The sequence below is a fragment of the Cydia fagiglandana genome, chromosome 3 (assembly GCF_963556715.1).
Source record: "Cydia fagiglandana chromosome 3, ilCydFagi1.1, whole genome shotgun sequence".
NCBI lineage: Eukaryota > Metazoa > Arthropoda > Insecta > Lepidoptera > Tortricidae > Cydia > Cydia fagiglandana.
The window spans coordinates 16,219,298-16,245,843 of NC_085934.1; the positions used below are offsets into that span (position 1 = coordinate 16,219,298).

Consider the following 26,546-nt stretch of genomic DNA (forward strand, 5'->3'; position numbering starts at 1 on the left):
TACAACATGGCATAATGATTTATTGTCGTACAAAAACTTATATTCTAGGTACAAATAAAGAGAGGTAACTTAACTAAGAATTGTTGGTAAATTGCGTATAATATAACCGAGCATAAACAATTATTTTATCTACTAGAGTTTCAATAAATTTAAAGTAAACTCGAGTATGTTTGATACAATTTGTAGATATATTATGACATTACTTTGGATTTTCTTACCGACATACCAAATTACGAATCTAGATGTTACACTAAAGTCTATTTGCACGGACATAATAATAAATGGATATATAGGTATTTGCACGTACCTACTCTTGTTTTGGTTGAATTTCCTCTTGTATGAGTAGGTATAGACGTGTTCGGCAAATAAGTTCATGGAAATTAGTCCTAAAACGTAAGTGTATATTATAAATAGTGTTAGAGTTAGTAACTTAATTTACATAAATTAATGTATTTACAAATGCTCATTGCGAAACCACTGACAGTCAGTCAATATAAACGAATAATCAGTGCCATAACAATGCAATAAAGGTAACTTCAAGAGGAAAATAAGGCACAAGATACATTTGAGATTCAGGAAAACTTAATGCTATTTGGAAATAAACCTTAACCTACATAGACGATTTTGAACTTATTATTAACATTTCCATTTATAACGTTTTCATCTTCCATGTATTTTATCACAGCGTATAATAACTACATATCGGTACCGCCGGCACTTAAATATGTACAGAAATTAAACCTTTACATATTCTAATGGACGGTTATGGACGGAATGACCACGTCAACTTACAATTCGTACAAATCTTAAATCTAATCAGATCTCGTGGTTAAACTTGTTGTGAGTGCAATGTACAGATACCGAAGATAAACTCTACATTTTGTGTGTCTATTTTTGCTGTACGTAATGAGAAAAGTGTTGCTATAGTTTTAGTATTTAATATAGAAGTAACTGAAAGTGTTTCTCTATAGGTAAGATCTTGACCACTGAGTAAACATAGCATAGGTATTTATATCAGTACTAATTTTAACTGATGAATACGTACTAAGTAATTGCATAAAAGCTCATATCGCTAATGGTCATCTAAGAACCCTTTTTAGATAAAGGTTTAATCTTTAATCTACAGTTGGCAACATTTCCTTATTTGCCATTATTCGTGGCTAGAGTAACAAAACAAACGACGCAGCGGCGTATTTAGGCAAATACGACAAAGTAAATTGCTAGCATAAGTTTGTCCACGTAACTGGGTTTAAATCAGAATCTGAGTTTCCATAATCACTTTGAGACAAATCATTAAAAATAAATTACCAATATCTCATAAGTCAGAACCATACACCCTTCAAAAGTGAATAAAACAGGTCTCTACTGTTTCCCAAATAGTTTTAAGTCATAATGTATTGTTTGTCCTAATTTTCGTTAATCATAAATGATTTTTCTCAGAAACGCGTAACTTTTCAGGATTGCCATAAAACTAACCTATCTATAGAATAACCTTACGAAAATCGTGAAAAGTTAACGGTTTCAGTTTTATGACTAACGATATCATGACAAACAATACATTATGACTTAAACTTTATGGGAAACAAAGGGACCCCGAATAAAACAGTTTCACGTGTAACAGTTGTCCTCGTCGGCGTGGTCGCTGCAGTCGATGTTGCCGTCGCAGAGCTGCGCGAGCGTGATGCAGCGGCCGTCGACGCAGCGCAACTCGCTGTCGGGGCACGGCGACGCGTGCGCGGTGGCGCGGCCCGACGTGTCGGCCTTGTCGGGCCGGTCGGCCGTCGTGCTCTCCTGCGACTCCCCAGACTCGGTCGCGGGGGCGGGCCGTTGGGCTTTCTGTGAAAGCATCTGGAAGTTCATTGAAGATCACGACTATTAGAAGACAAAGTTCTCAAAGGTAAAGTGTAACCCCCTTATTCATAAACGTTTACTAAAGTTAACAAGTCGATACCTAATAATCGTTTGTCCCTTTCCATCATACCAATACGTCGGAAAGGGGCAAACGATTATTATCGGCTTGTCAACTTTAGTAGACGTATATGAATAGGGGGGTAAGTGTGTGTGGTAAGCTAGATTTTGTCAAATAGGTATACCTAGACAGTGCTTTTCAAAAGTTGCATAGATAAATGAATGTAGGTAGTTTAGTAAAGGATTGATATATTTAGTTTAGTTTTCAATTATAACCAAGGAACCGTGAAATGATAAATAGGTACTGTTTTCAGTTTTTTGGTAGAGACAGAAGACTTAGTAAGAATTGAACTGAAGAAATTGTATCTTTTAGAAGAGTAACTAGATTATTTACCCTCATCAGCTCTGCCCCATTGATCACTCGCTCTAGCTTGTTGATCGACTGGTCCAGTCTGGTCGGTTCCGCGGGATACGCCAAAATCGCGGGATTTCGAACCTTTGCTGATTTGGGACGTGGCATCGGCGCTCTTCCTTGGAATGGATTTACTTTAGTCAACATCTGGTCAGGTTGGTTGGTTCTGGTCGGTTGGTTGGTTGGCGTGGTTGGTACATTGGTCTGATTTCTCGGGCTGTCTTCAGCTCTTTTGTGTTTTTCTTGCGATTCTGTAAGTATTTTTGTGTCTTCGAGGACAAGATCATCTGCTTGTAAATCTTCACTTTCTTCTTCAGTTTCGTGTTTGTTTTTGTTGGACTTTTTCGAGGCATCGTCATCAGATTCAGTTTTCTTAGATTTTGTGGCCTGGAGCATGGCGGGAGTGTATGGTGTCAGTCGAGATAACGATGGTCGTCGGGTGAAGTTTCTTTTGAGGGCGTTGGTGCTGTCACTGGTCATGAGCAGTTCCTTGCTACTGTCGTCTCCTGTAACATAATTAGCAAATTAACTACACCTATAGTAATTATTTGTGCATACCTAGAGAAACCACTCCGCTCAGCAGTGGGATATAATATAATTAATATCTGGGAGACCGAGCTTTGCTAGGAAAACATATAAAAACTCAAAAATGCGCGTTTTCTCAGAGATAAGACCTAGCTAGATCGATTTATCGCCCCCGAAAACTCCCATATAGCAAATTTCATCGAAATAGTTAGAGCAGTTACCGATATTCCCGATATACATATAAACAATAATTGCTCGTTTAAAGGTGTTATATATGACTGATAATATGATTTTCGCGAAAAAATCATCGCATCATACCTCGGTTTCAAAGGACACTTCAAAGTTCACACCAGCTTAAACCTTATAGCTTGATTCAATTACAGTTCTTATAATTTATGAACTTATTTCATTAAAATACCGGATCCTCAAAGTCCAGATCACCGCGAACCTTGCCGCACCTCACCTAGCGTTTATCGTTCCAATCCACACCGTCTACAATCTAAATATGCTTTGTCAAATGACTGTCTAATTTCAATCATAGACAGAGAGAATCATACTATCTTTGACATACACTAAACTAACTAGTACTAGCACCCAAGAGATAAGGATGAGTATAGTTTTCCTGGTTCTTACTGACTGACAAATTGATGGCTTGACCAACTATACATACCCGACCGATGGACCTTTTTCGGCGGCGGCACTCTGTTGGGGCGGTGCACGGCGGGCTGGGGCGCGGAGCCGGCGGGCTCCTCGCCCAGGTCCTCCTGCACGCCGCCGCACAACGACTCGCTCTCGTCGTCGCCGTCGGGACAGTCGGAGTACCCGTCGCACTTCCAGCGCGAGTGGATGCACGTGCCTGATTCGCAGCTGTGGAATAGAAACGGTGTTGTGGTTCTTAATATGGACCTTACGTAGGTTCATACACTTAATAATATTGCCACATCCCTATATAAGTTTTTTGCTAATCTACTAGGTTACTATAAATAGGTTAGTACTCCGTAATTTTATTGTAGGTAGGTATATAAATTATGCAATACTTTCGAAAGCCCTAAATTATGTCTTGACTTTTTGGGGATTACGACAAGAGAACATTTCAAATTTTTAAATATTCCGGATTCTAACCGAATTTTTAAGGCTTGTGTGTAGACGTTGTTGGACCATATTAAGAATATCCACGTTAGAGGCAGTTTCAGAGTACTAAAGGCCAATCGAAGAAAATCTTACGGAAAACGACAACGTTGGTATGGTCACGTCATGAGGCGCCCAACCAGACCACATGACGAGAAAGGTGCTAGAGATGAGTGAGAACCCTAGGGGTCCCAAGACAACATGAATAGGTCTTGTAAAAAAGAATACTACCCAGGACAGACGCTCCTGGCGACACCGTATAGAAAGAGCCGACCTCAAGTAAATGGGATAAGGCTAGGAAGAAGAAGAAGTGTCTTTGCTTGCAAAAACGTGGCATACACTTTACTTTAAGTAACAAGTGTTCTAAAGTGTTCATTATGCTTACCGAAACTCATGCGGCTGGCATGTGCCGCAAATGTTCTCATCCTCGCCGGCAGGGCAATCATGGGCCCCGTCACATATCCAGTCCCTCGGTATGCAAGTGCCGTCGCTGCAGGGCATCTCCTGCCGCTCGCACGGCGCCCGCGCAGCCACGCAGTTGGCGCTCGAGTACTGCTTGCAGTTTAAAATTGTGCGAAGCTCGTGAGGAATGTCACTTTCACATCCGGCCAACACAGCTGGAAAAGAACGAAGACTTGTATAATCATTGCAGCAATTCAAGTACTACATAAAAAAATACGAATACCGCGACTTATACCTCCATACACAAATCGTCGGTTGACAAGCAAAAGTCACTAAGTACTATCAAAAAATTAAAGTAGGGAACAATGCACTTTATTACACTTGGAACACGGTTTATTGTCTAATAATTTCAATGATGTTAGTTAGTGACTTTTGCTTGTCACCCGACGAAATGTGGGTTTTTGAGAAATTAACAACAACAATGTATATTTCTGATCTTTTAAGAGTAGCATGTCTCCATTGACCACTCGAAGATAAAATTGGAACATGTATATAATCCCCAATAGGTACAGTTGATATTTTGCAACTATGACGGAGGCAATCTAGCATTTGCTAGATTTAGCATTCATAAATATCTTTCGTAGCTAAAATTGCTATGAGATACACACCTTTGCATAAATTATAGCAAGGCAATTTGGGGGCATAAGGCGCTGGGCTGCACTCGGGCTCCAACAAGGCGCAGGCGAAGGTCTTGAAGCGGACGCTGCAATTAGTGGCGGCCACGAACGTGATCTGAGGCAGCAGCGTGCTGACTGAGATACCACCGAAGGATGCCGGCTTGCCTGCCAAGTCGTAGGGTAGTACGCCTCGGCACAGCGGCAGACTCGTCGAGCGACACTGAGATACTGAAACATTAACATTACGTACGTGAGTGCAATTTTCATTAAAGAAAAGATAATTGCTTGATATAAAGCCTCTTGAAAACTGTAGCGCTTCTTTACGACTGTGCCCGTAGTGCTAACCCATTTTGAACAACCAGATTGTAATACCTTGAAAATAAATATCGAGTGCAACCCATAAGGCTTGTTCACGTAATAAAGTAGCCACCTAGAACTAAGTCTTCACAGGAATATAGAAACTTTTTGCAATGCTGGTACGTGACATTCCAAAAAATATATAATAAAGTTTAAAAAAAGTATAAAATAGATGTCATTGAGTAAATAGAATCAAAATGCCGAGAATAAATGAAAATATTCGTAAATTAATTATTGTCGCCTATTGCAGCGAAAAGGGTGTCTCGATACGACAATTAGCAAAACGATATAAAATATCTAAGGATGGTGTGCGAAAAGTGATCAATAAATTTGGGCAATTTCATATTCTACATGATCTACCAGGTCGCGGTCGAAAAAAAGGCTGCGTGAAGCCTAAATTGGATGCCGCAATAGCTTCCTCGTTCCGCCATAATCCATCGGCCTCTGTTCGAGATATCGCCAAAAAGGTAAAGACATCGGTTGGAAATGTACAAAACGCTAAGAAGAGAAATAATCTTGTGACCAGAAAGAAACAAAAAATCCCAAAAAAACCCCTGCTCAGATCGAAAGAGCAAAATGTCGTGCCAAAATTTTGAGCAAGTTTCTCAATCAAAATCGCGACCGATGCATTTTAATGGATGACGAAACATATGTAAAAAAAGACATGAGAACTTTACCGGGGCCTCAATTTTATACGTGTGTGGCTGGCCAGGATGTATCGGAAGAGCATAAGTCCATCGCTTTTGAAAAATTCGCCCCCAAAATCCTGGTATGGCAAGCTATTTGCTCATGCGGGCTGAAGAGTTCGAGCTTTTTTACTACTGGCACAATCAACGGAGATGTCTACCGACAGACAGGAGTGTATTATGAAGCGAATTTTGCCCTTATATAGGAAACATGAACGGCCCCCTATATTTTGGCCTGATTTAGCTTCAGCTCATTACGCTCAAACAACCTTAAATTTGCTCGATAATCAGAATGTTATTTATGTGGCGAAAAACATGAACCCGCCAAATTGCCCAGAACTTCGCCCGATAGAAAGGTATTGGGCGAACATCAAGCGATACCTGCTCAAGAAAGGTGCAGTAGCGGACAGTGATGCTGACTTCAAAAGAATATGGAGCGCAGCCGCTCGTCAGTTCACTAACACGTCAATAACTACACTAATGGCAGGCGTTCGAAAGAAAGTAAAAAAATTCGCCAGTTCTTAAGGATTCCGCAAAAAAATGCATTGTATTTAATTTTTTGAATGTTTTCTTATATAATTACCTGTTTTTGTTATCTGTAGCGTTTGAAGTAAACGATTAATTTACATTTGCATATGGCTACTTTATTACGTGAACAAGCCTTATATCCCATATTCTAAAGTAAATTGGCATCACTTACAAATTTATTTGCCTCCACCGCATGCATACCCTAGGTTTGATGTTTTGACTTACCATCAGGATTGACACTTATTGGGTAGTTTTTAGTGGTCATGTCATCCCTATCACGCCACGTAGGCAGCGTCGGCGACACCCTTGTGTTATAGACAGAGCTCTGCGTGGTAGATTGCATTTTTTCAGCATCTTCAATTCCGATTCCAAAGAGTTTTGAATGACCCGAAGTGAAGTTCGTTTTCGCCGGGCCTTGGATGTAGAATTCTTGCATTTCAGGTGGCAGGACAGGTCTTAAATTGGCAGCCTTAACAGGCCAAGGTAACAGACCGAGTACAGATTTGTACGCGAGGTCATCTTCTTTTTGAGGAGTTATTTTGTCATTGTGAATTGTGTACAGATTGTTGACCAAGGCTTGGCTAGCGTCCTCGGTGCTAGTGGTGGTGGTTGTAGTGGTGGTGGTAACACCTTCGCCATCTTTGAAGTAAATGGCTAAAGGTTTCTCTGGTTTCTGTGTGATGTGAGGTTTCAGCGTGGAGTCGGCGGGCAGCTGATTTATTATTTTATGTAATACTTTTGATGATCTCAAATTCTCGGTGTCGGCATTTTCGTTTCCATATTGTACCTCTGGTGTCAGGTGGGTTGGGAACACCGGAGGAATGGGCAGTTTCATTTGCTTATCAGTAATTACACTGATCACAGCCTGCAATTCTTCATTTTTATTGTGGTCTGCATCGTAAAAATCTATTTCCGGCGTTTTCGTGTCTGTAAGTAGGCATTTATTATTCCAAAACTCTAATTAAATTTACTTAACAAGAAAACACGAATTATAGACGAAATGGTAGTATCACGTTTATTGTTATTCTAAATTTACATAAAGTGATAATGAACATTTTTTTTGTAAAAACAACGATGACAATAACTGTTATAGCTACATAGTGTTATTACCATTATCGACTATCCCACACACTTATAAACGAACAATTATAAAAACAAGTAGGTAACGTGATGCTATCAGAAATACCGATTCAGCTAGTAAACCCAGTGCTTTCTAAAACGAGAAGTGTCAAACTGCACGGACTAAGTAAATAAAACCAAAATATAGGCATTTTTATGATTATTTAATGAACGAAGACCTGAATACCTAATCTACGTGACGTGAAGTAGGTAATATATGATTGTGCTGTGTGAAATTATTATAGTAGTTTTATGCAGACCGTTGTTCTAGTCTGGTGGATATATCTGCTGCTAACTGTAGACTGTGTACAGTAACTACCAAGACTTTTGTTAATAGACTGCGACCACGCTAAAACCCGGCTCGGCACTCTTCGCAGTAACAATGTATGCCTGCACCATACACACCGCCAAACATGGCGGGCGACATAGCATAGTAGAACTCAACAAGTTTTTATTTAGTATCATTTGTTCCGATGCCCGACATAAAATCTAACCCGCTTACCAGCGGCCGTACGCGGATTTCCATCGTTTTTTAGGGTTCCGTACCGTACTCAAAGGGTAAAAACGGGACCCTATTACTAAGACTCCGCTGTCCGTCTGTCTCTGTCTGTCACCAGACTGTATCTCATAAATCGTGATAGCTAGACAGTTGAAATTTTCACAGATGATGTATTCCTGTTGCCGCTATAACAACAAATACTAAAAAGTTTAAGTGGGGCTCCCATACAACAAATGTTACGTCCTTAAAACTCCTTAAAACCTCCTCCTGATTTGCACCTTCGTTACTCTGACTTACCACCCATCCCTTTGGTGTTTATTTTCCTAGGCTCCGGTGGCTTATATGTATGATCGTGGGCGCGGTGTGTGTCGGCCACCGCCACGGTAGACTCCCAGTACGTCGCGTTTATCATCTCTGGTCCCGTCTGGAAGTTATCTGCAATTTAAAAAAAACCTTTATGCAATGCGAAATAAAATGATCTCATTAAATAGTTAAATCCTGAAGCCTGCGCTCATGATCATGAGTTAGATACTACTCGAATATAATGTAATCAATACCCCGAGCGAGCGTGATAATATAAACAACTTGACTTCATAATACTGATGAAATAAGCGACGACAGTAGCATAGAAATATTATGCTAAAAACCGCGTGTAACAGTTATTTTGAATTTAAAATTATTCACCTGAATAGTAGAGCTCGTAAACAATAATAAAACTCCATATCTAATAAGAGGCGCGTAACATGTTTGCCGCTATATTTTATGGCGGTTAGTAGAAATGTCTACAAATTGCCAAATTAAATCAAGAAAGTATGTGCAAATTACCCTTTGATATCTTCGTCAAACTAGAACGTGACATAAGCGAACTCAGAGAATAAAATTGAGGCTGATATATATTACTAACCCATTTCTTAAATTCCGGTTTTAAGTCAAGTTTACTTAATGACTCGTGAAATAGAATGTGCATTATTTGTTATCATTATCAAATAATCGACATATGAGAGAAGTTCTGTAGATAGGAGAAGTGTTCATCTAACCAACAAATAACAATTTAAACGAACAATGGAATATGGAGCAGATCAATACACAGATACTGTATCTAATATTGCTTTTGTGCAAAGAGCCATTCAACGCTTACAACATTACGTAACTAGGGAGGAAGCTGTTGGGAGAAGCACCCACTCGGCGGAGACGCAAAATCGGTGAAAGCGGGGTTCAAGATGTCACGGCACACCTCAGCCTGCTATCGGACATTAATCCTTATCGCTGTTGCACAACATACCTACATAATACAAATACGTGCATATATTCAACTATAAATCAACTCTTTTGAAGCCCGCCTAGAACGGAGGAGATTAATTGCTGAATTCAGAACGATGAATTCATGAATTGTGCGACGAGTTAATTTGTCTCGTGATTGTATAGATATGCGTGTCGTGCATTGTACCATGTCACATGTGAACTTAATTTTGATAATAAGTAGAACATAGCTCTTTAGTTATAGTCAACTACAGCCTGGCAAAAAAGAGTAGAAATTAAAAAATGGCAACATCGTAGTGTCGTCCCTTTCAAACCAATATATATAAGAAAACGGGACGACACTACAGTGTTGCCACTTTTTAATTTCTACTCTTTTTTGCCAAGCTGTACTTATGTGAACGTTTCCTAGTATTGCGTGGATACATTACATGCCCTACAGATCGACTTTTTTCATCCCTTAATTTGGCGCTGTCCAAAAAACTGTACTTACAAAAATGTTGACCCTCTTTTTGTATTTTTTTCTTAACCTTATATATTTTTTATATCTACTGATAAATAGCGACGATATATTTTTACCTATAGTTTCGAGAACCGTAGTTATGTCCAAAATATATTAATTATATCAAAATAACGCATGAAATTAAGGCTACTACTTAAAATAATTTGGCCAAGTCCGAGATAACTCGAGGCATTTAGTGTTCCGTACGGCTACCATCAGTTTGGCATTGACATAAACGATATCGTGAACGTAATTTACTTCCTATAGGTATATCTCTTTCGCACTAATATGTCAGTACGAGCGAGATGCATAGAAAGTAAATTACGTTCACGCCCACGGTAGCGTTTATGTCAATGCCAAACTGATGGTAGCCGTACTGCTCGCATCGTTACATTTTACAGGGGTTGTTTGCCTGTTTTTAGGATACCGTATTCAACTACACACACAGAACAATAGTACAAAGTGTCTAAGTGCGAAGGCCGAAGGCCGAGCTTTAGCAAAATGTCATCGCTTTAGCACAGAGCAATAGTACAAGTGTCTAAATATGAAGGCCAAAGGCCGACCTCCGCGTAGCCCGAAGGCCCGAAGCGTCCAGGATGTCAGTGCTTTAACGCAGAACAATAGTACAAGTGTCTAAAAGCGGAAGCCGAAGGCCGAGCTCCGCGTAGGGCCGAAGGCCCGAAGCGTCCAGGATGTTAGTACTTAAACACAGAACAATAGTATAAGTATCTAAATGCGAAGGCCGAAGGCCGAGCTCCGCGTAGGACCGAAGGCCCGAAGCGTCCAGGCTGTCAGTTCTGTGTTTAACCACTGACATCTTGCAGGCTTCGGGCCTTCGGCCCTACGCGGAGCTCGGCCTCCGGCCTTCGCATTTAGACACTTGTATTAATTACCTGTGTTTAGAACTGACCTCCTGGATGCTTCGGGCTTTCGGCCCACTGCGACTTCAGCCTTTGGATCTTGCGACTTAGACACTTGTACTTAAAAATACTTGGAAAAGTTACGGGAGGCGCGCGTCTGTCGGACGCTTCGGATCTTCGAATCGCTCCTTCGGCCTTTGCATTTAGTTAGATTCTTGTACTATTGCTTTGTGTTTGAATACCGAAGTCGAGCATCTCGCGAATGCTTGATGTATTATAATAATTTAGAGTAAGGCCAAGCGCGCACCACGATTTTTTGTCCTGCGATAATTTTGTCGCAGAAATGCAACGTATGTGTTTATATGTTAGTGCGCGCATATGCGACAAAAAAATTGCAGCGATTTTAAAATTGTGATTTGTCACATTTTTCCGCGATTGTCGCAAAGTGATTGCAGCATGCGGAGTTGTATGGCCCCGCGCGCACTATGATAATAAAATCGCACCCCGGCCGGACCTCAGTCGGCATTTCGCTCTCCAAACCCCAACATCTCGGCACCTGCATCTCCAATGGAGTCTCAAAATGAGACGCTAGATGTTGACCATTTAATTATGGAAATAGACGGGGATCACCTTTGTGTTATAAATGCTCAAAGTCATACAGCAACGCATCACGTTTCATGACAAGCGACTGGTACGAAATCCATGTTGAGAATGAACAAATCGTCGACTTTTTCATCGCAGTGCGCGCAGTGAATTTTCTGCGATATACTTAGGGTCTCCCCTGATATATCGACGCGCATTCGGCAAAGCCGATAGGAAAAAGCTTTATGTCCACGCAATAAGAGCGAAAAAGCCGTCGACGCGTCGGCAGGCGCCGGCCGATGCGAGCCGAGCCGAACGACGACTTTTTCGCTCTTATTGCGTGGACATAAAGCTTTTTCCTATCGGCTTTTGCCGAATGCGCGTCGATATATCAGGGGAGACCCTTAAACTAATAACGCATAGACAGATAGTCCCCATACGGCTAACCTGCCAAAAGTGAAGCCGAAACACGATCGATGTGTGCGTGGAACGCTCGTGTTTTACGCTCAGCAAACACACACATATATACAAAATATGTTGCCAGTATTCATTTACTTCTCTCAAAGTAGAGGAATTTTAACAACATCCACACTTGGTTATTAATAATTTGGAAGTGTGTAGATTCGGTTTTGTAGCAAAAGCTTTTTGTTTATTTCGGGATTTGTTGCATTTCTGTACTTTGTGAAATAAGGATTAAATAAATAGCTGATAAGTTTTTACTATTTTTATTTATTTAACAAATGTGCATAAAATAATAAGAATAAATTTAAATAGGACAGAGCATATTCGACTGTGTTTAGTCCATTTCCAATGTTTCCATATTGCGTCATTCCGATCAGTCATAAACTGAAACGAACATGACACAAAATAAAAATGAGAAAAAAGTAAATACTTACCTAAATAATTAGCTTAATTATAATTTTCTATAATTATACAATGAAATTTAATTGAGCGTATTTATTTTAGAATGTAGACGCCATGTCCCATTTGGAGGAAAAAATATTCACTACACTGGCAACATTTAGAAGAAATGGCGGCTGACGAAAATTTGGATTTTTGTATTTACGATTATGTAAAAATATCACATTAATCTCGATACTTACGCGTGAAATGCAATATCAGGCGGTTTGTTTTTATTATATGATGTGTTGTGACACCCATTCACTGTACAAACAACCATCTTTCCTGTAGTTTTTGAATTTTAAACGGGAGGTGTACACATACCGATTTGACTTTGAGTACTGCGAGGGCCGTTCGAATACGATGATACGAGTGTGACGTGACACGTGACGTCGCACTTCAAATGGCTTCACTGGGGGTGTACGAACTAGGAATCTACGCCTTATAAATCTATGGCGATATATTACAGCGCGATTCTAAAATCGTGTCGCAAAAAATAATATCGTGGTGCGCGCTTGGCCTATAATACCTTAAATGTATACTCCTTCAATTTGAATTTAGAACTCATTATTATATTTTATTTGATTTTGTTTCTAGTTCTATGCCATATATATAGACTTTAATATTATTTAGAACTGCTAAAAAACAAGATCGGCTTACTTTAAATATTTCGTCAATTTTACCTTTGTTTCTAAAAACTGTGATATTTAACTGTCATATACGTACTATTAATGCCTTCCAAAATTATTTTCTCGTAACAGGACTGAGGGGCTACCGCGAAAACCGAAATTCGCAATTTGCGGGGATCTTTCTCTTTTACTCCAATGAAGGCGTAATTAGAGTGACAGAGAAAAATGCTCGCAATTTGCGAACTTCTATTTTCGCGGTTATAGCCCTGAATCTTGTTGCTCACCGATCCGTTCAAAAATATACATAAGTACTGAATATAATTAATAGTTATTATAATTATACAATTGATACAGAAATGTAATGGTACTTAATGAAAAGGTATATTGTGTATATTGTTTCGACGAATCAGATACTCTCAATAAAATCTATACATGAGGCCAAAGCTGTTCATAAATATTAAATGACTTTATTATCTCTATACGCCTTACATACTCTATGTGTCCTATTGTGGAAAAAAAAACACAACGACAGTCAAGAACGGAATTCTTAATTTGAATTTTTCAGATTCGTGAGATGCCTAGTCCATTGGTTGGAAAGCCCGTGCGAAATTGAAACTTATTTGCAATATAATAAGGTCGTATTTTGTAGATCTCTCTCATACTTATAGTAGGCTATTGAGATAAAATTAAATATCCCACAAAAATAAGCAAGCAGAATTAAACTTTGTGTCAAAGACATAAGTCATAAATTTGAATGCCAAAGTTTTAACTTAGGATGTTTCTCGCCTAATATGAATTGACCAGTGTAAGCATCAGTTAGCTAGCCCTAAGCAACCAAAGGTCAAGCTGTAGTTGAAAAACTAATAAAGATAAAGTTAAGCTGATAATTTTCCCGCCGTCTCCATGCTTCTTTAAGTTGGGTATTGACTGGTCAGCTGCCTGTTAGCTATAGTTTTCGCGAAAATCGCCAGGACAGAGGTGAAAATTTTTGTATGAAAACTTGCAACTTTAAATGCATTTTTTGACGAAACTATTGCAGTCTAAAATGAAGTCAAAATCAGTCCATCGACTCAATTTTTTGCAAGCTTTCTAATGGTACCCCACACGATTCTTACAAATGAAAAAATTTTCAGCCTACCCCTCTCAACCCCCTAAATTTCCCCCTTTAATAAGAAATAAGCAGTTTTGACTTATTTACAATATGAGTGGTGGTAATTGCTATAACTGTTCCAAATTTTAGGTATCTATGTCAAACGGTCTCTGAGAAAAACGTATTTAACTGATTTGCAAGACCGAAGTGATCCCATAAGTGTTCCGTAAACAAAGTTTTGTACGGAACACTAAAAACTAATTAATAATCAAAATGTAAGCTAAGTCTAGTCAAATAAGCTACGTATCGAGCGTAAAGGTAACATTTGATAACGCAAATGTTATTAAACTGAAAATTAATAAGACAACTTACATTTATGTGTATAAACGTATTATGTATGTAGAACTCGTAAATTGGAAACGAGACTAACATAACTACTGGATGTTAGTAATTAGACTAGATGATAAGAATTATACAACATCACTATCTAGGTAGGTAACTACCCGCTGCGTACCCTGAGGAGTAGGTACATACATTTAGTTATATTTCAAATTACGCCGATAATTGCACTGATAAGTAGTTATCCGTCCCCACAGGCGTTACTCTACCAGTATGTTAGACAACGGAAAACAAGGAGTTGATAGTATCAGGATTGGTCTACCGGGCCTTAAAATATATGAGGATGTTATGTAAACTACGTAAAATTTAGACATTTATATAAATACTTAGGTATACACGTTTACAACTAAAGCAAAACTAAGCTAAATCCTCGGGTAGATAAATCTAAATACGTAAACTGTAAAGGTATGATAAGGTAAATTAGCTATCAAAAATTTACAAATATTTTAACTGTTTTCATATTTTATATTCATAACCTTATGAGTTTTGGGCGGAAAATATTATGTAAGTAGGTATTCTCATTGTAGCGGAGTCAGTTATGAAGTTGACCCAAAAATTTTTTATTAAGCTATGAGCTTCATCACATATGATCTTTGAGTAATTCTAAGCATTTCAAGCCTGGGAGGCAATAAGGGGAGGGGGGGTACAAAGATGGCCGCCACCCGTCATCATTCAAAAAAATCTGTTCTGGTCCTGGTGGCTACTAGGGCAAGTTTGGTATCATTTTCGTATAAACCGGAGACATAGAATTCATTGCTGATATTTGTTTTTTTCAGCTTCATAGTAATTTTACAAGAAAAACGTAAAAAGATGAAAATTTAGGATGGAGATATTTGCTTTGAGAGCTAATAACTTTTGTATAGTGGCCAAAAATATCATATAAAAAATACTATAATAAAGCGTAATTCATGCAGATTCTAAACATATACACGTTGAGTAATATCCTACTGCAAAAAGATGGTGAAAAAATTATTAAATGACCGCAGCGCGGGTAGTTGGACTTTCGTTTATCTTGCGGACCGTCGTTTATCTTACAAAATGATCGAGTACGAGTATCTACGTAGGTATGCTTACTTTGCTAGATTTTATGATGACGAATAAAATACTTTCATCCAGACATAATTCATCATACAGACATAATTCATCATTCAGACATAATTTTAAGCACTTTAATTTTAATGCACTTGTAACGATTTGAGTGGGGCCTAGTGTTATTTGACCGGTGTTTTCTGTAAGGTAAGAAGGTAAGTACGTACTTCCCCAGTGGGGCTCTGCTCGGATAGATCTGGAATGACATCCGCTGTGCTGTGCCCTACCACACAAAGCGAGATGACATTTACAGTGCCCATACCTTCGTCTTTTGAACGTAGTTTAAGGATATACCCGGGTCCAAAATTGGGTCCGAGAAATAACTATTATAAATGAAATTATTCTAATAAAATAGGGCTCTTATTTTTGCTGATAATATTAAAACACTATTTATTAGAGAAATTGCACTACTTAGGAAGAGGCAAAATATTTATTTTCACGATAATTTTCATGCTATAACTCACTTTAAGTAATTTTATAGGTACTTACTTGTTGTTTTTAATAAATAACTTCAACCTGCACATAACATTCACTTGGATTTGATTTGGTTTGATTTTGTTTGATATTTTACATTTAATCTTTGCTTCAGGTTGGTGTGGTGATAAATTCTGTGTTTCACTCGGCGGCAAATTTTGTTTAACCCTCGTTCTTTGAAACCCTTACAACGCTCAAGATTCCATTTTTCGAACCACTCACTACGCTCGTAGTTCAATTTTGAAATCTTTCGCTTGATCGGGTATCAATATTAGCACGAGCGGTTAAACAACAACTTTGCCCCCTTGTAAAACAAATAACTATTATGCGGAGAGCTTACATTTAGAAATCATAACAGCTATGTATATTTGTCATACTAATATAGGTTATGCAAGTATGACTTGGTGGCAAACCAACGAAGCCCCGCCTCGCGGGGCTTCTATTTTCTGCTCTGAGGGATAAAAGGTAACTAACGAACCTAACCTAACCCAACCTGAAATTGCGGTTGTACTTACATGATCTTATTTGTTAAGCGAGCCGCCCTCCTCTTTAGACATGGGGATACCTGTGTCTATTTTTTTAACCTATACCAGAATTATGTCTGTGTACTGGAAACTGCGGACATTAAATATACAGAAAGCATTTTATTCGTCATCATAAAATCTAGCAAAGTAAGCATAGTTACCTACGTAGATACTCGTACTCGACCATTTTGTAAGATAAACGCCGCCTAGCGAGAGTCCAACTACCCGCGCTGCGGTCATTTAATATTTTTTTCACCATCTTTTTGCAGTAGGATATTACTCAACGTGTATATGTTTAGAAGCTGCATGAATTGGGCTTTATTATAGTATTTTTTGTATGATACTTTTGGCCACTATACAAAAGTTATTAGCTCTCAAAGCAAAATCCTCCATCCCAAATTTTTATCTTTTTACGTTTTTCTTGCAAAATTACTATGAAACTGAAAAAACAAATATCAGCAATGAATTCTACGTCTTCGGTTTATACGAAAATGATACCAAACTTGCCCTAGTAGCCACCAAGACCAGAACAGATTTTTTTGAATGATGACGGGTTTCGGTCATCTTTGTACCCCGCCCTCCTCGACTAGACGCACGCTTCTTATCGCCTCCGAGGCTAGAAATGCTTAGAATTACTCAGAGATCATATGTGATGAAGCTCATAGCTTAATAAAAAATTTTTGGGTCATATATGGCAGCGATCCGTAACTGACTCCAGTATTGACAATAGCCCAATAAGTAGATTTTAGTATAAGCAATCAGACTCTACCGACATGCTTATTGACAATAGAACGGCTATTAACGTATTCATAAAAGTACTTAAGCCATAAAAGCAACCTTTTGACGACAGTTATATCATAATAATACGAAGTCATCGCTGATTTTAAAAGCATACAAAGGAAAGTCGCATCAAGGGTCACCCGGGGCACGCAATATAACGAAGCTGTCTTCGAGATGGACATTTTTCTTTTGCAAATTAGTTCTGGTGAAGGGGCAACTTTCTATATGAACAATTGCATTTATTTGACTGCATTGCAGTACATATAAGGCTGGTGCCACAGAACAGACACGCGGGATTACGCGTGAAATATTGCTGACAGATTTCTGTTACACAGAAGTGACAGATGTTAAAAACTGACAGTCATTCAGCGCGAAAACCACCACATATCGGCAATCCGAGCGGAATTCTGTCAGTTCCGTCTGATTTGACGAATAAGTATCTCTGTCCGTTGACGAAAATTTGTCGCTCATATCAACTTTCCGTTACCTGGTATTCCGCCTGGATTTCTGCAGTGAGACTAAGGCCTAAGGCAAACAGCTGACGGCGCAGCCCCACACGGACTTAAATGGGTCCTTTGCGTGCGAACCGAGAAAGTTACGTCAATTTATTATGAGATCAGAAGCTTAACATGGATGCTCTTAATTCAATGTTTATAATTTTATTACCGTTGAAAATATTGCTTAATTAATTATTAAAAAAATTAAAAGGAATCCAGTTAAGTTTAAATGGATGTAAGCGCGTTTAATAAAAAAAACATCCTGACCTAATTTTCATGAGTATACACCTACGTTTCTAGTTTCTATTTTTAATAGCTAGAAATTATGTCAAGCTAAAAGACAAATTGACATTCACTCTTCCTTTCTAATCCAGTTACGATGATCGCCTAGTAGCTTACGTCCAGGAACTTTCAACCCAGCGCTAAAGCACGCAGACACCTCACGGAGGCTTATTCAGGAAGTGTTCTTGTTTTGTTGTTATACGGTTATGGTCGTTATGGATATGATCTGTCAAATGTCAACTGTGACATTTTTTAACCAGAAATGTCACACAACGTTGGTAATAAATTACTATTAATTGTATCCGTAAATAATATGTGTATGATATGTTTTCTGCAGGTAAATACCTACTCAAAGGTGGAAGACATAATTTAGAGGGACAGGTTCACATTTGTAGATTGCATAATATTTTTTGTAATTTCCACCTCCTGTCTTATGAACAATCATTTGCTTGTACATAAGACAGTTTGCATAAGTACATACATTTTTGCCAGCTGACAGATCATAAGTCATAACCATATTTAACCGTTCAATGACAAAAAGTACTATTTGAATAGGCCTCAAGTTTATTAGTAGTCTTACATAAAATCGGCGCTTCGTGCAGGAACGTCTCGTCTGCCGACAGCCCGTACTTTGCCCCGGAACAGACATTATAGCTATTAAACAAATATGGGATCATGCTCGGGTAAATGAGTTGAGATGGGCAAATATTGCGAAAATACACGCAATGACAATAGTTTTCGCTGAGGTTCAACAATTCATTTTCGTTAAAATTATATTACGTTATAATTGTTATTAATTTAAAATTTGATAAATAAATCATCATTTTACCCTTCATTACAAACATTATTACCCTTTTTGGCTTCGGCGCTGTTGAGTAGAGATAACGCGATCATATCTATTATAGCCTGACAAGTTCTTTTTTAGCCCTGATATAATGTCGCTACAAACAGCTTACATATAGCAACAATACGTGTACGTCATGAATAGTCGGGACAGTGTGTATTGGCATCGTGCAAGAGCGAGTGAGGTATACAATTATGTACATGTGAGTTGTAGAAGTATGTTTCCCAATCGAAACCCAATCGAAAGAGCATGTTTAGTTGATAATTAAGTATGAATAATTTACCTATCCGCCATAATTTGATTCTAAATATTCGACCTCCGTATATATATTTACCAGATTCAGTCACTCGTGGTGGTAATGGCTCATTCTTATAATAAATATTTTTGATTATAGCACTAAAGACGCCTTAAATGAGAAAAATAATAATTTAATAATTAATATTCATATTTAGTACAAAACTAACCAGTTTATTACAAACTCACTATGAAAATCAGTACCCGTCATGTCAACAAATAATTTCACAACATTGTTTAATGGAATGCTACTGAATCCCGTATCCTTTTTCTGTCGCAAGTATTTTAATGTATTTAAAATTATTTGTTTAGCATCGGTGTGAATTTTTTTGGGCATTTTGATTGCAAAATCTATTATTATCCTGAAATATTTACAATCATTTTCGATTTGTTTACATCGGTGACATTCAATGACTTTCAATGTCGGATGTCAAACAAAATAATTGCCATTAAAATAAATTAGTTCCATCGAAAATCCGCAACGTGGCGAGGGCTAAAAAGGAACTTGTTAGGCTTTAATTAACGAGAAGAGAAGAAGTTTATAGGTTCGTATATATATAGCAATGAGTGATCAATAAAACGAATTACTTGAATAACAAGTCAATAAAAAATGCATTCGTACTTTTATGGTTTAAAAATTTTAGTTTTCCTGGTATAATAAAAGTCGATTAGAGGTATCTTTTTGATTGATTTATAGACATGATACGAAAATATAAAAATCTGATAACATAACACCATTGATTTTCAACTACGTAGTTATCTAAGTTTTCAAAGACAATCTAGCAATGCATTATGTTTCGTGGACAATTTTAGAGTAAACGTTATCGTATATGAAAGAGTCACCTAGGAAGCGGTAGATAGCGCGAGGGATCAGGTCATCTACGTAACAGGGAAATTGCGTATGAAATTCTGGTCATCTGCGTATAAGGTAATTTGCGTTTTTGGCACCATGCGTCTGAATAAGGATCAGGCGGCCTAGCCAAGGCGACAATCGCTTGCGCTTCGCTATCGAATCAGCCGGCCTAGCCAAGGTTACAATCGCTATCGCTTCGACAACGAAAAACATTATGTCTCTCTATCACTCTTCCTTATTAGTGTGACAGTGACAGTTGCGTTTCGATCGCTACAGAGCGTAAGCGATTGGCATCTTGGCTACGCGGCCAGCGCGACGGGCCAGCGTATAAGCCGCAGACGGAGCATCAACTTGCTGCCCCCAGCGCCATACATACCAGGCTGTCGTGAACACTCGCCAGGCATTGGGATATGAAGATGGCGAGAGCGCCTCACACGACGAGGAGTGCGACGGGTTAGCGCACAACCCGCAGACGGAGCAACACCTTGCTGCGCGCGCCATGCATACCAGGCTGTCAGGGACACTCACCAGGCATGAGGAAGTACACGAAGATGGCCAGTGCCACGCACACGACGATGAGCGCGACCGGCCAGCGCATAACCCGCAGCAGGCGCGCCATTTTGCCGCCGTCCGCGCCTGCGCCGAGCGGCACCCGGTAAAGACTGTCGGGGTGCGAGCCCTGGAACAATGCAAATAAAAAAAAATAAGAAAATGCACTATAACAGACTTTGATATGGCTCTTATTTTACGAGTAATACCGAGAATTAAACGATTGCCGCTCTTTACGATTACGATTTGATACCTGAATACGATTACTACCTAAACATGTGTCATTATGAAAAATCTACTGCTATAATACTATAGCATAGCGTCTCTAATATTTCAGGAGTACTGCCGTTGCAACAGATCGGATACAATATGGTGTAAACGAATCAACTATAATAAATGCAGATGTCTAAAGTACAGATATAAGCTACAGCATATAATTAACTAAACTAACTAAACAATGTACGTGACATGGTGTGGTGATCACACCATGTGTCACATCCTGATGTGGTGATCTATAAGAAGGTATATCTAAGCGTTTAAAAGTACCTACCTATACGTGCAGACGTACCTACACATAACCGGCATAACACACAAAGTTAATTAAAGTCTCATTCAATAAATTGATTCACTCATGCCATCAGCACTGCTAACTTTAAATAACTTAGCTACAGGTAAATAAAACTAAAGATGAACTGGAAACCTAACAATTGTTCGTCATCGCTATTACAAAACAAAATATAAAGTTGGAAGGTCAGTAGGTGAATGCTTAAGCTAAAATTCGTGTAATAACAGATATTAACCCTCACAATTTACTCACGGACGCAACAAAGGTAGCTGAACAATAAAATTAATTCACACCGCGGCGCGATCGCAGTTGTCAAATAGGTAGTTACGTGACTGTTTAAAAATGTTATTATGCCTCGATACGGGGAAAGAAGCGCGTGCTGCCGATGCTCGTAACTTTTCTTAACTGCAGCTTAATGGACGTAAATTGATGCGTAGTTCGATCGGGTCAGCAGAACGAGTTTCCGAAATATTTACCTTTTGTCTATAAAAGGTAATTTGAAGCCTATTTAACAGGTACTCACCGGGTGAGTATAAATATTGGTAATACAGATAAGGTTTAAATGAAAGAAATTAAAGTAAGACCTATAATATAACCAATTTTCAGTTATATTGATGAGTGAACTTGAAAAGTGACAGTGCCCCTGGTATTCATTGTATTCCCACTGTGTTCCTAAAACTTGCCAAACAAGAAATTGTTCCAGTAATAACCCGTTTAGCAAATATCTGTTTCAATAATGGAGTCTTCCCAAAACGACTTAAACAAGCTGTGGTAACACCTGTGTATAAAAATGGGGAGAGAGACGACGTCAATAATTACAGGCCAATATCAGTCCTATCGCCAATATCTAAAATATTAGAAAAATTACTAAATGTTCGACTTTTTAATTATTTTAATAAATTTAAAACACTTTCTGATTCCCAATTTGGTTTTAGAAAAGGCAAAAGCACTGAAGACGCCATTTTAGCTGTTACCTCTCTAATTACTCAGCAAGTTGATAGAGGGCAGAAATGTTTAGCTGTATTCCTTGACTTGAAAAAGGCCTTTGATACCGTCTCTCTCCCCATACTTATTGAAAAGCTTGAGCATATCGGTATACGTGGGAAACCGCTAGAACTTTTTAAAGATTATTTAAGGAACCGCAGTCAGGTGGTTAAAATTGGAAACCATATTAGTGAGGAGCAAGAGATAACTTTTGGTGTCCCACAGGGTAGTGTCCTTGGCCCGACTCTCTTCTTAGCCTATATAAACGACCTTACTGATCTAATCCTAGATGGGGGCACGATTTTTTCCTACGCGGACGATACTGTTGTAGTTTTTAGTAACAATACATGGGAGGCTGTGTTTAGTCAGGCGGAAAAAGGACTACAAAAAATATCTTCGTGGCTAAAATTTAACCTTCTCACACTTAATGTGGCTAAGACAAACTATATTTGCTTTACAAAATACATAAGTACTCAACCACCTCCTACTTTTAGTTTAAGAATACATGATTGTTGTCAAATAGATCTATCAAATTGCAATTGTAACACAATTGATAAGGTTACTTTCACAAAATACCTTGGGATAATTCTCGACCAGCGACTATCTTGGCACAATCATATTGAATACATTAATAATAGAATCAGAAAGTTAATATGGATATTTAAAATACTAAAGCACATTACCTCTAAGAATCTATTAAAACAACTATATATTACGTTAGCTCAATCCGTCATGACATATTGTATCCCAGTTTGGGGTGGAGCAAACAAATCCAAGTTTATCGATACTGAAAGGGGACAAAGATGTTTACTTAAAGTGATGTTCTCTAAATCATATAGGTACCCAACAGCTGAACTATACAATGAGTGTAAACTGCTGAGCGTAAGAAAATTATATATTTTGAACACGACCCTAAAATTACATAGGACTCTAATTTATAAACCACCTACATCAACACAAAGAAGAAAAGGTAAAGTAGTTGTCCCTTCTAACACAAAATCACTTTTCGCCAAAAGGCAATTTGTTTACCATTCTGCCTACTTGTATAATAGTATAAATAATATTATCTCGATTTATTCACTGCAATCGTATAATTTAAAGAAAATACTCTTAGGATGGTTAACTAACCTAAGTTACAAGGAAACTGAAAACTTAATATATCACGCACCTTAAATGTTGCAACAATATCTTTTTTCAACTTTAAAGAAACATATTTATACCAAATACACGTACACACACATGCGCGCGCACACACACACACACACACACACACACACACACACACACACACACACACACACACGTCTTAACTAAATTTTGTAAATTAATTGTTTTGAGTGCACTAATCTTTCAACATAATATCGTAATTATTAAATTAAATTTTAATTATAATATAAATGGTATGTTAAACTTTACTTTAGCTTAAGTTCATACTTAATACCTTCACCTAAATATTTTGTAATGATATGTTCGGTTACTACTATTTTTATAAAACCTTAATAGTTAGTAGCGGGGTCTTCTGTCACAAGTATTTTACAATACTTACTAGGAGATTCCAAGCATAACTAATTGTGAATTGTGAAATGTTTTAATCCAAATAAACAATTTTTCATTTTTTCATTTTTCATTGATGTCTGATTAAAGTGCTTTACAGTTTTTAGGGTTCCGTACCCAAAGGGTAAAACGGGACCCTATTACTAAGACTTCGCTGTCCGTCCGTCCGTCCGTCCGTCCGTCCGTCCGTCCGTCCGTCCGTCTGTCACCAGGCTGTATCTCACGAACCGTGATAGCTAGACAGTTGAAATTTTCACAGATGATGTATTTCTGTTGCCGCTATAACAACAAATACTAAAAACAGAATAAAATAAAGATTTAAGTGAGGGTCCCATAGAACAAACGTGATTTTTGACCAAAGTTAAGCAACGTCAGTACTTGGATGGGTGACCGTTTTTTTTGCCTTTTTTTGCATTATGGTACGGAACCCTTCGTGCGCGAGTCCGACTCGCACTTGCCCGGTTTTTTTTCAAATGTAACTATTACTACTGACTGTACTGTAACTACTTATGAGATGATAAACCTAGTTCATTATTAGTCGGAGGCTCGTTAACTCATAAATTACCTAATAATTGTGCGAAGTATAGGTATTTCATCAGAAAGTGCCATAAATCCTTTTAAATTAAAGAAAAAGAATGTTGTTTACGACGTAGCGTAACTAGGCCAGTTTATTTAATTGAGTTGTGATTTATTATTTAATCTAGATTGTAATAATAGAGAGATTTGTGATTTCCTATCGTTATAGTTACATGTAGAAATTGGCAAGCGCATTGAAGTAGAAAAGCAATTAATTACTTTCAACTAATTAGTATCAAGGAGTTCGCTACTCGAGTGCTAGGCTAGGATATTATATCAGACTGCAGTTTGAAAAAATAATTTGGACGGGGTATATTTTTCTCAGAAAGTATTTAAAAAAAGTAGAAAAATAAGAATATCACTTTAATCATCGTCTTTCTAGCGTTATCACAGTACCTATTTCTTTATAGTTAGTAATATTACTGTTGCGATACTTTGAGTATATACATACTCGTAAGTATTTTGCTCGTATAACTAATTGTACCTATACGCTCAATACTCGTACATACCGTAATAATTCAATTATATAATCTCATTAATTTAATCAATAAACGCTAATTTCATTTTAATGATATCACTGTAAGTTCATAACGATAAAAGAAACATGTCTACCTACGGGATCTAAAAGTTTAGCGCAACTCTCTCAAGCAAACTACTTAAATCTCTCAAGTGGTCAACCGTAACCCAACTGCAACCTAGCATGTAATCAAAATGTCGCCATACGACAGCTTGTGTGTAGTAAATTAGTATGACGTATGCAGGTTATTACGATAACGCGGAAGGCATTTTGACCAAGACACCCCCGGCTAATCACATGTGCTCTAGTACAAGACTAGATATCATATTACATTTTATGTATCTACATAATATCAATTGCCCTAGCAATAGCGAATAAGTGCGCTATTAAATAATATTGAAGGCAAATTAATGAGGCACGTCGAACTGGGTATAAAGTATTAACCTTCAATAACTGATAAAATCGCTCGAGAAGCACTCCCATAAATAAAACTCAACGCATTTCACGCCGTGCACATTCTTTATGCAATATTTTTTGTTCATTAATCAAAAAAATAATTACGAAAAGGCACAGAATTAATTACTTGCGGTCGCATCGCGGTAAACCGTGCAAATAAAGTTCGTCATGAGCTTTCCAGAGAAGATTAGTGAAAGGCTCCAAATAACATAAACCTAATGATGGATCGCTATACAATAATCTTACGTTAGTTACCTTAGAACGGTACTTCTTCGATTCTCTCGGTTTGTTGAAGTACTTGTCCAATTTGTTTTCGTAGCCATTAATTATCTCGCTGACAGTGGGGCTCGGCGGCGCCGTATGTCGCGTCGAAAGCGCCTCCCCATGCTCCGCGATGGTGGGTAGGTTGCCGTTAGGTGACGAGCAGCTGCTGCTAGATCTTGAATAAGCATAGTTAACAGAACCATCTGCCGGATTCTTCGGTTTTTTCTTGAACGCGTACCGTCTCGGCTTCGTGTCCGTCGTCTTCAAGTCGTATGTCTCGTAATTATCGCTGACTTGATGCTCCTCTACTTCCGTATTGGGCACATAGCGAAGCATCCTCGGCTCCTTACTTTTTTTCTCTTTCTTCTCATATTTGACGGAGTCGGTTTCGTTGTCGAGCTGCGCCAGACTCGGCTGCAGCTCGTTGGCGGTCCTGTGCGCCTTGCGCCGGGTTTTGCGCTCCGCAGTGCGCGTCTGCACGTGGTCTTCCACTATTTCGGACTCCGAGGACGGTCTATCCCCATACATTATGTAATGTCCATTAACCATTATTGAATATTTCGTTATTCAGTTACGTATGTTTTTACAGTTATGGGCGAACATCGTCTTTATTAGCCCTGCTGGGCCATTCGGTAAGGTACTTGATATTGTGAAACCACGAGGTAACGGATCAAACTGATGCACCGAGGGCTGCTGAAACTGTACTAGTGCAACCGAAAACCTGTGTTAATTGAATGAACGTAAGAATGCAGTTTATTTGTTTGTTGCTATACGATGTTTGTCATTCAAACTGATGCAATCGGATACCTCCAATTTAAACCAAAAAACAAAAAATTCCAACTTCGAAGCATTGTTATCTAAATATTTACGAATAATTTAGACTATTGTGCAAACGTCACTGAGGCAAATAACTGAGTCGAACGTATTTAGAATCGATCTCATTTAATTTCACCGTTGGATGCACTTTTGCCTAACAAGAATGAC

At 38.3% G+C, this 26,546-nt stretch overlaps 1 protein-coding gene across 1 annotated transcript; it reads right to left on the bottom strand.

Moving 5' to 3' along the window:
• LOC134680308 (uncharacterized) lies at positions 1–26,126 on the bottom strand. Its single transcript, XM_063539418.1, has 9 exons — positions 25,554–26,126; positions 20,626–20,776; positions 8,539–8,676; positions 6,849–7,550; positions 5,044–5,280; positions 4,359–4,590; positions 3,516–3,712; positions 2,303–2,826; positions 1–1,848 (listed from the first exon to the last, which is right to left on the bottom strand). The coding sequence occupies exons 1-9, from the start codon at positions 26,109–26,111 to the stop codon at positions 1,609–1,611; spliced, it is 2,979 nt and encodes a 992-aa protein (XP_063395488.1). The 5' UTR covers positions 26,112–26,126; the 3' UTR covers positions 1–1,608.
• Between the last annotated feature and the right edge of the window lie 420 nt (positions 26,127–26,546).

Coding starts and splice junctions, on each gene's coding strand:
- LOC134680308 (XM_063539418.1), bottom strand. CDS start 26,111: ATGGTTAATGGACATTACATAATGTATGGGGATAGACCGTCCTCGGAG. Junction 7,551..8,538: donor AAACACCAAAGGGATGGGTG/GTAAGTCAGAGT, acceptor GCCTACTTACAG/ACACGAAAACGCCGGAAATA. Junction 5,281..6,848: donor AATAAGTGTCAATCCTGATG/GTAAGTCAAAAC, acceptor TTAATGTTTCAG/TATCTCAGTGTCGCTCGACG.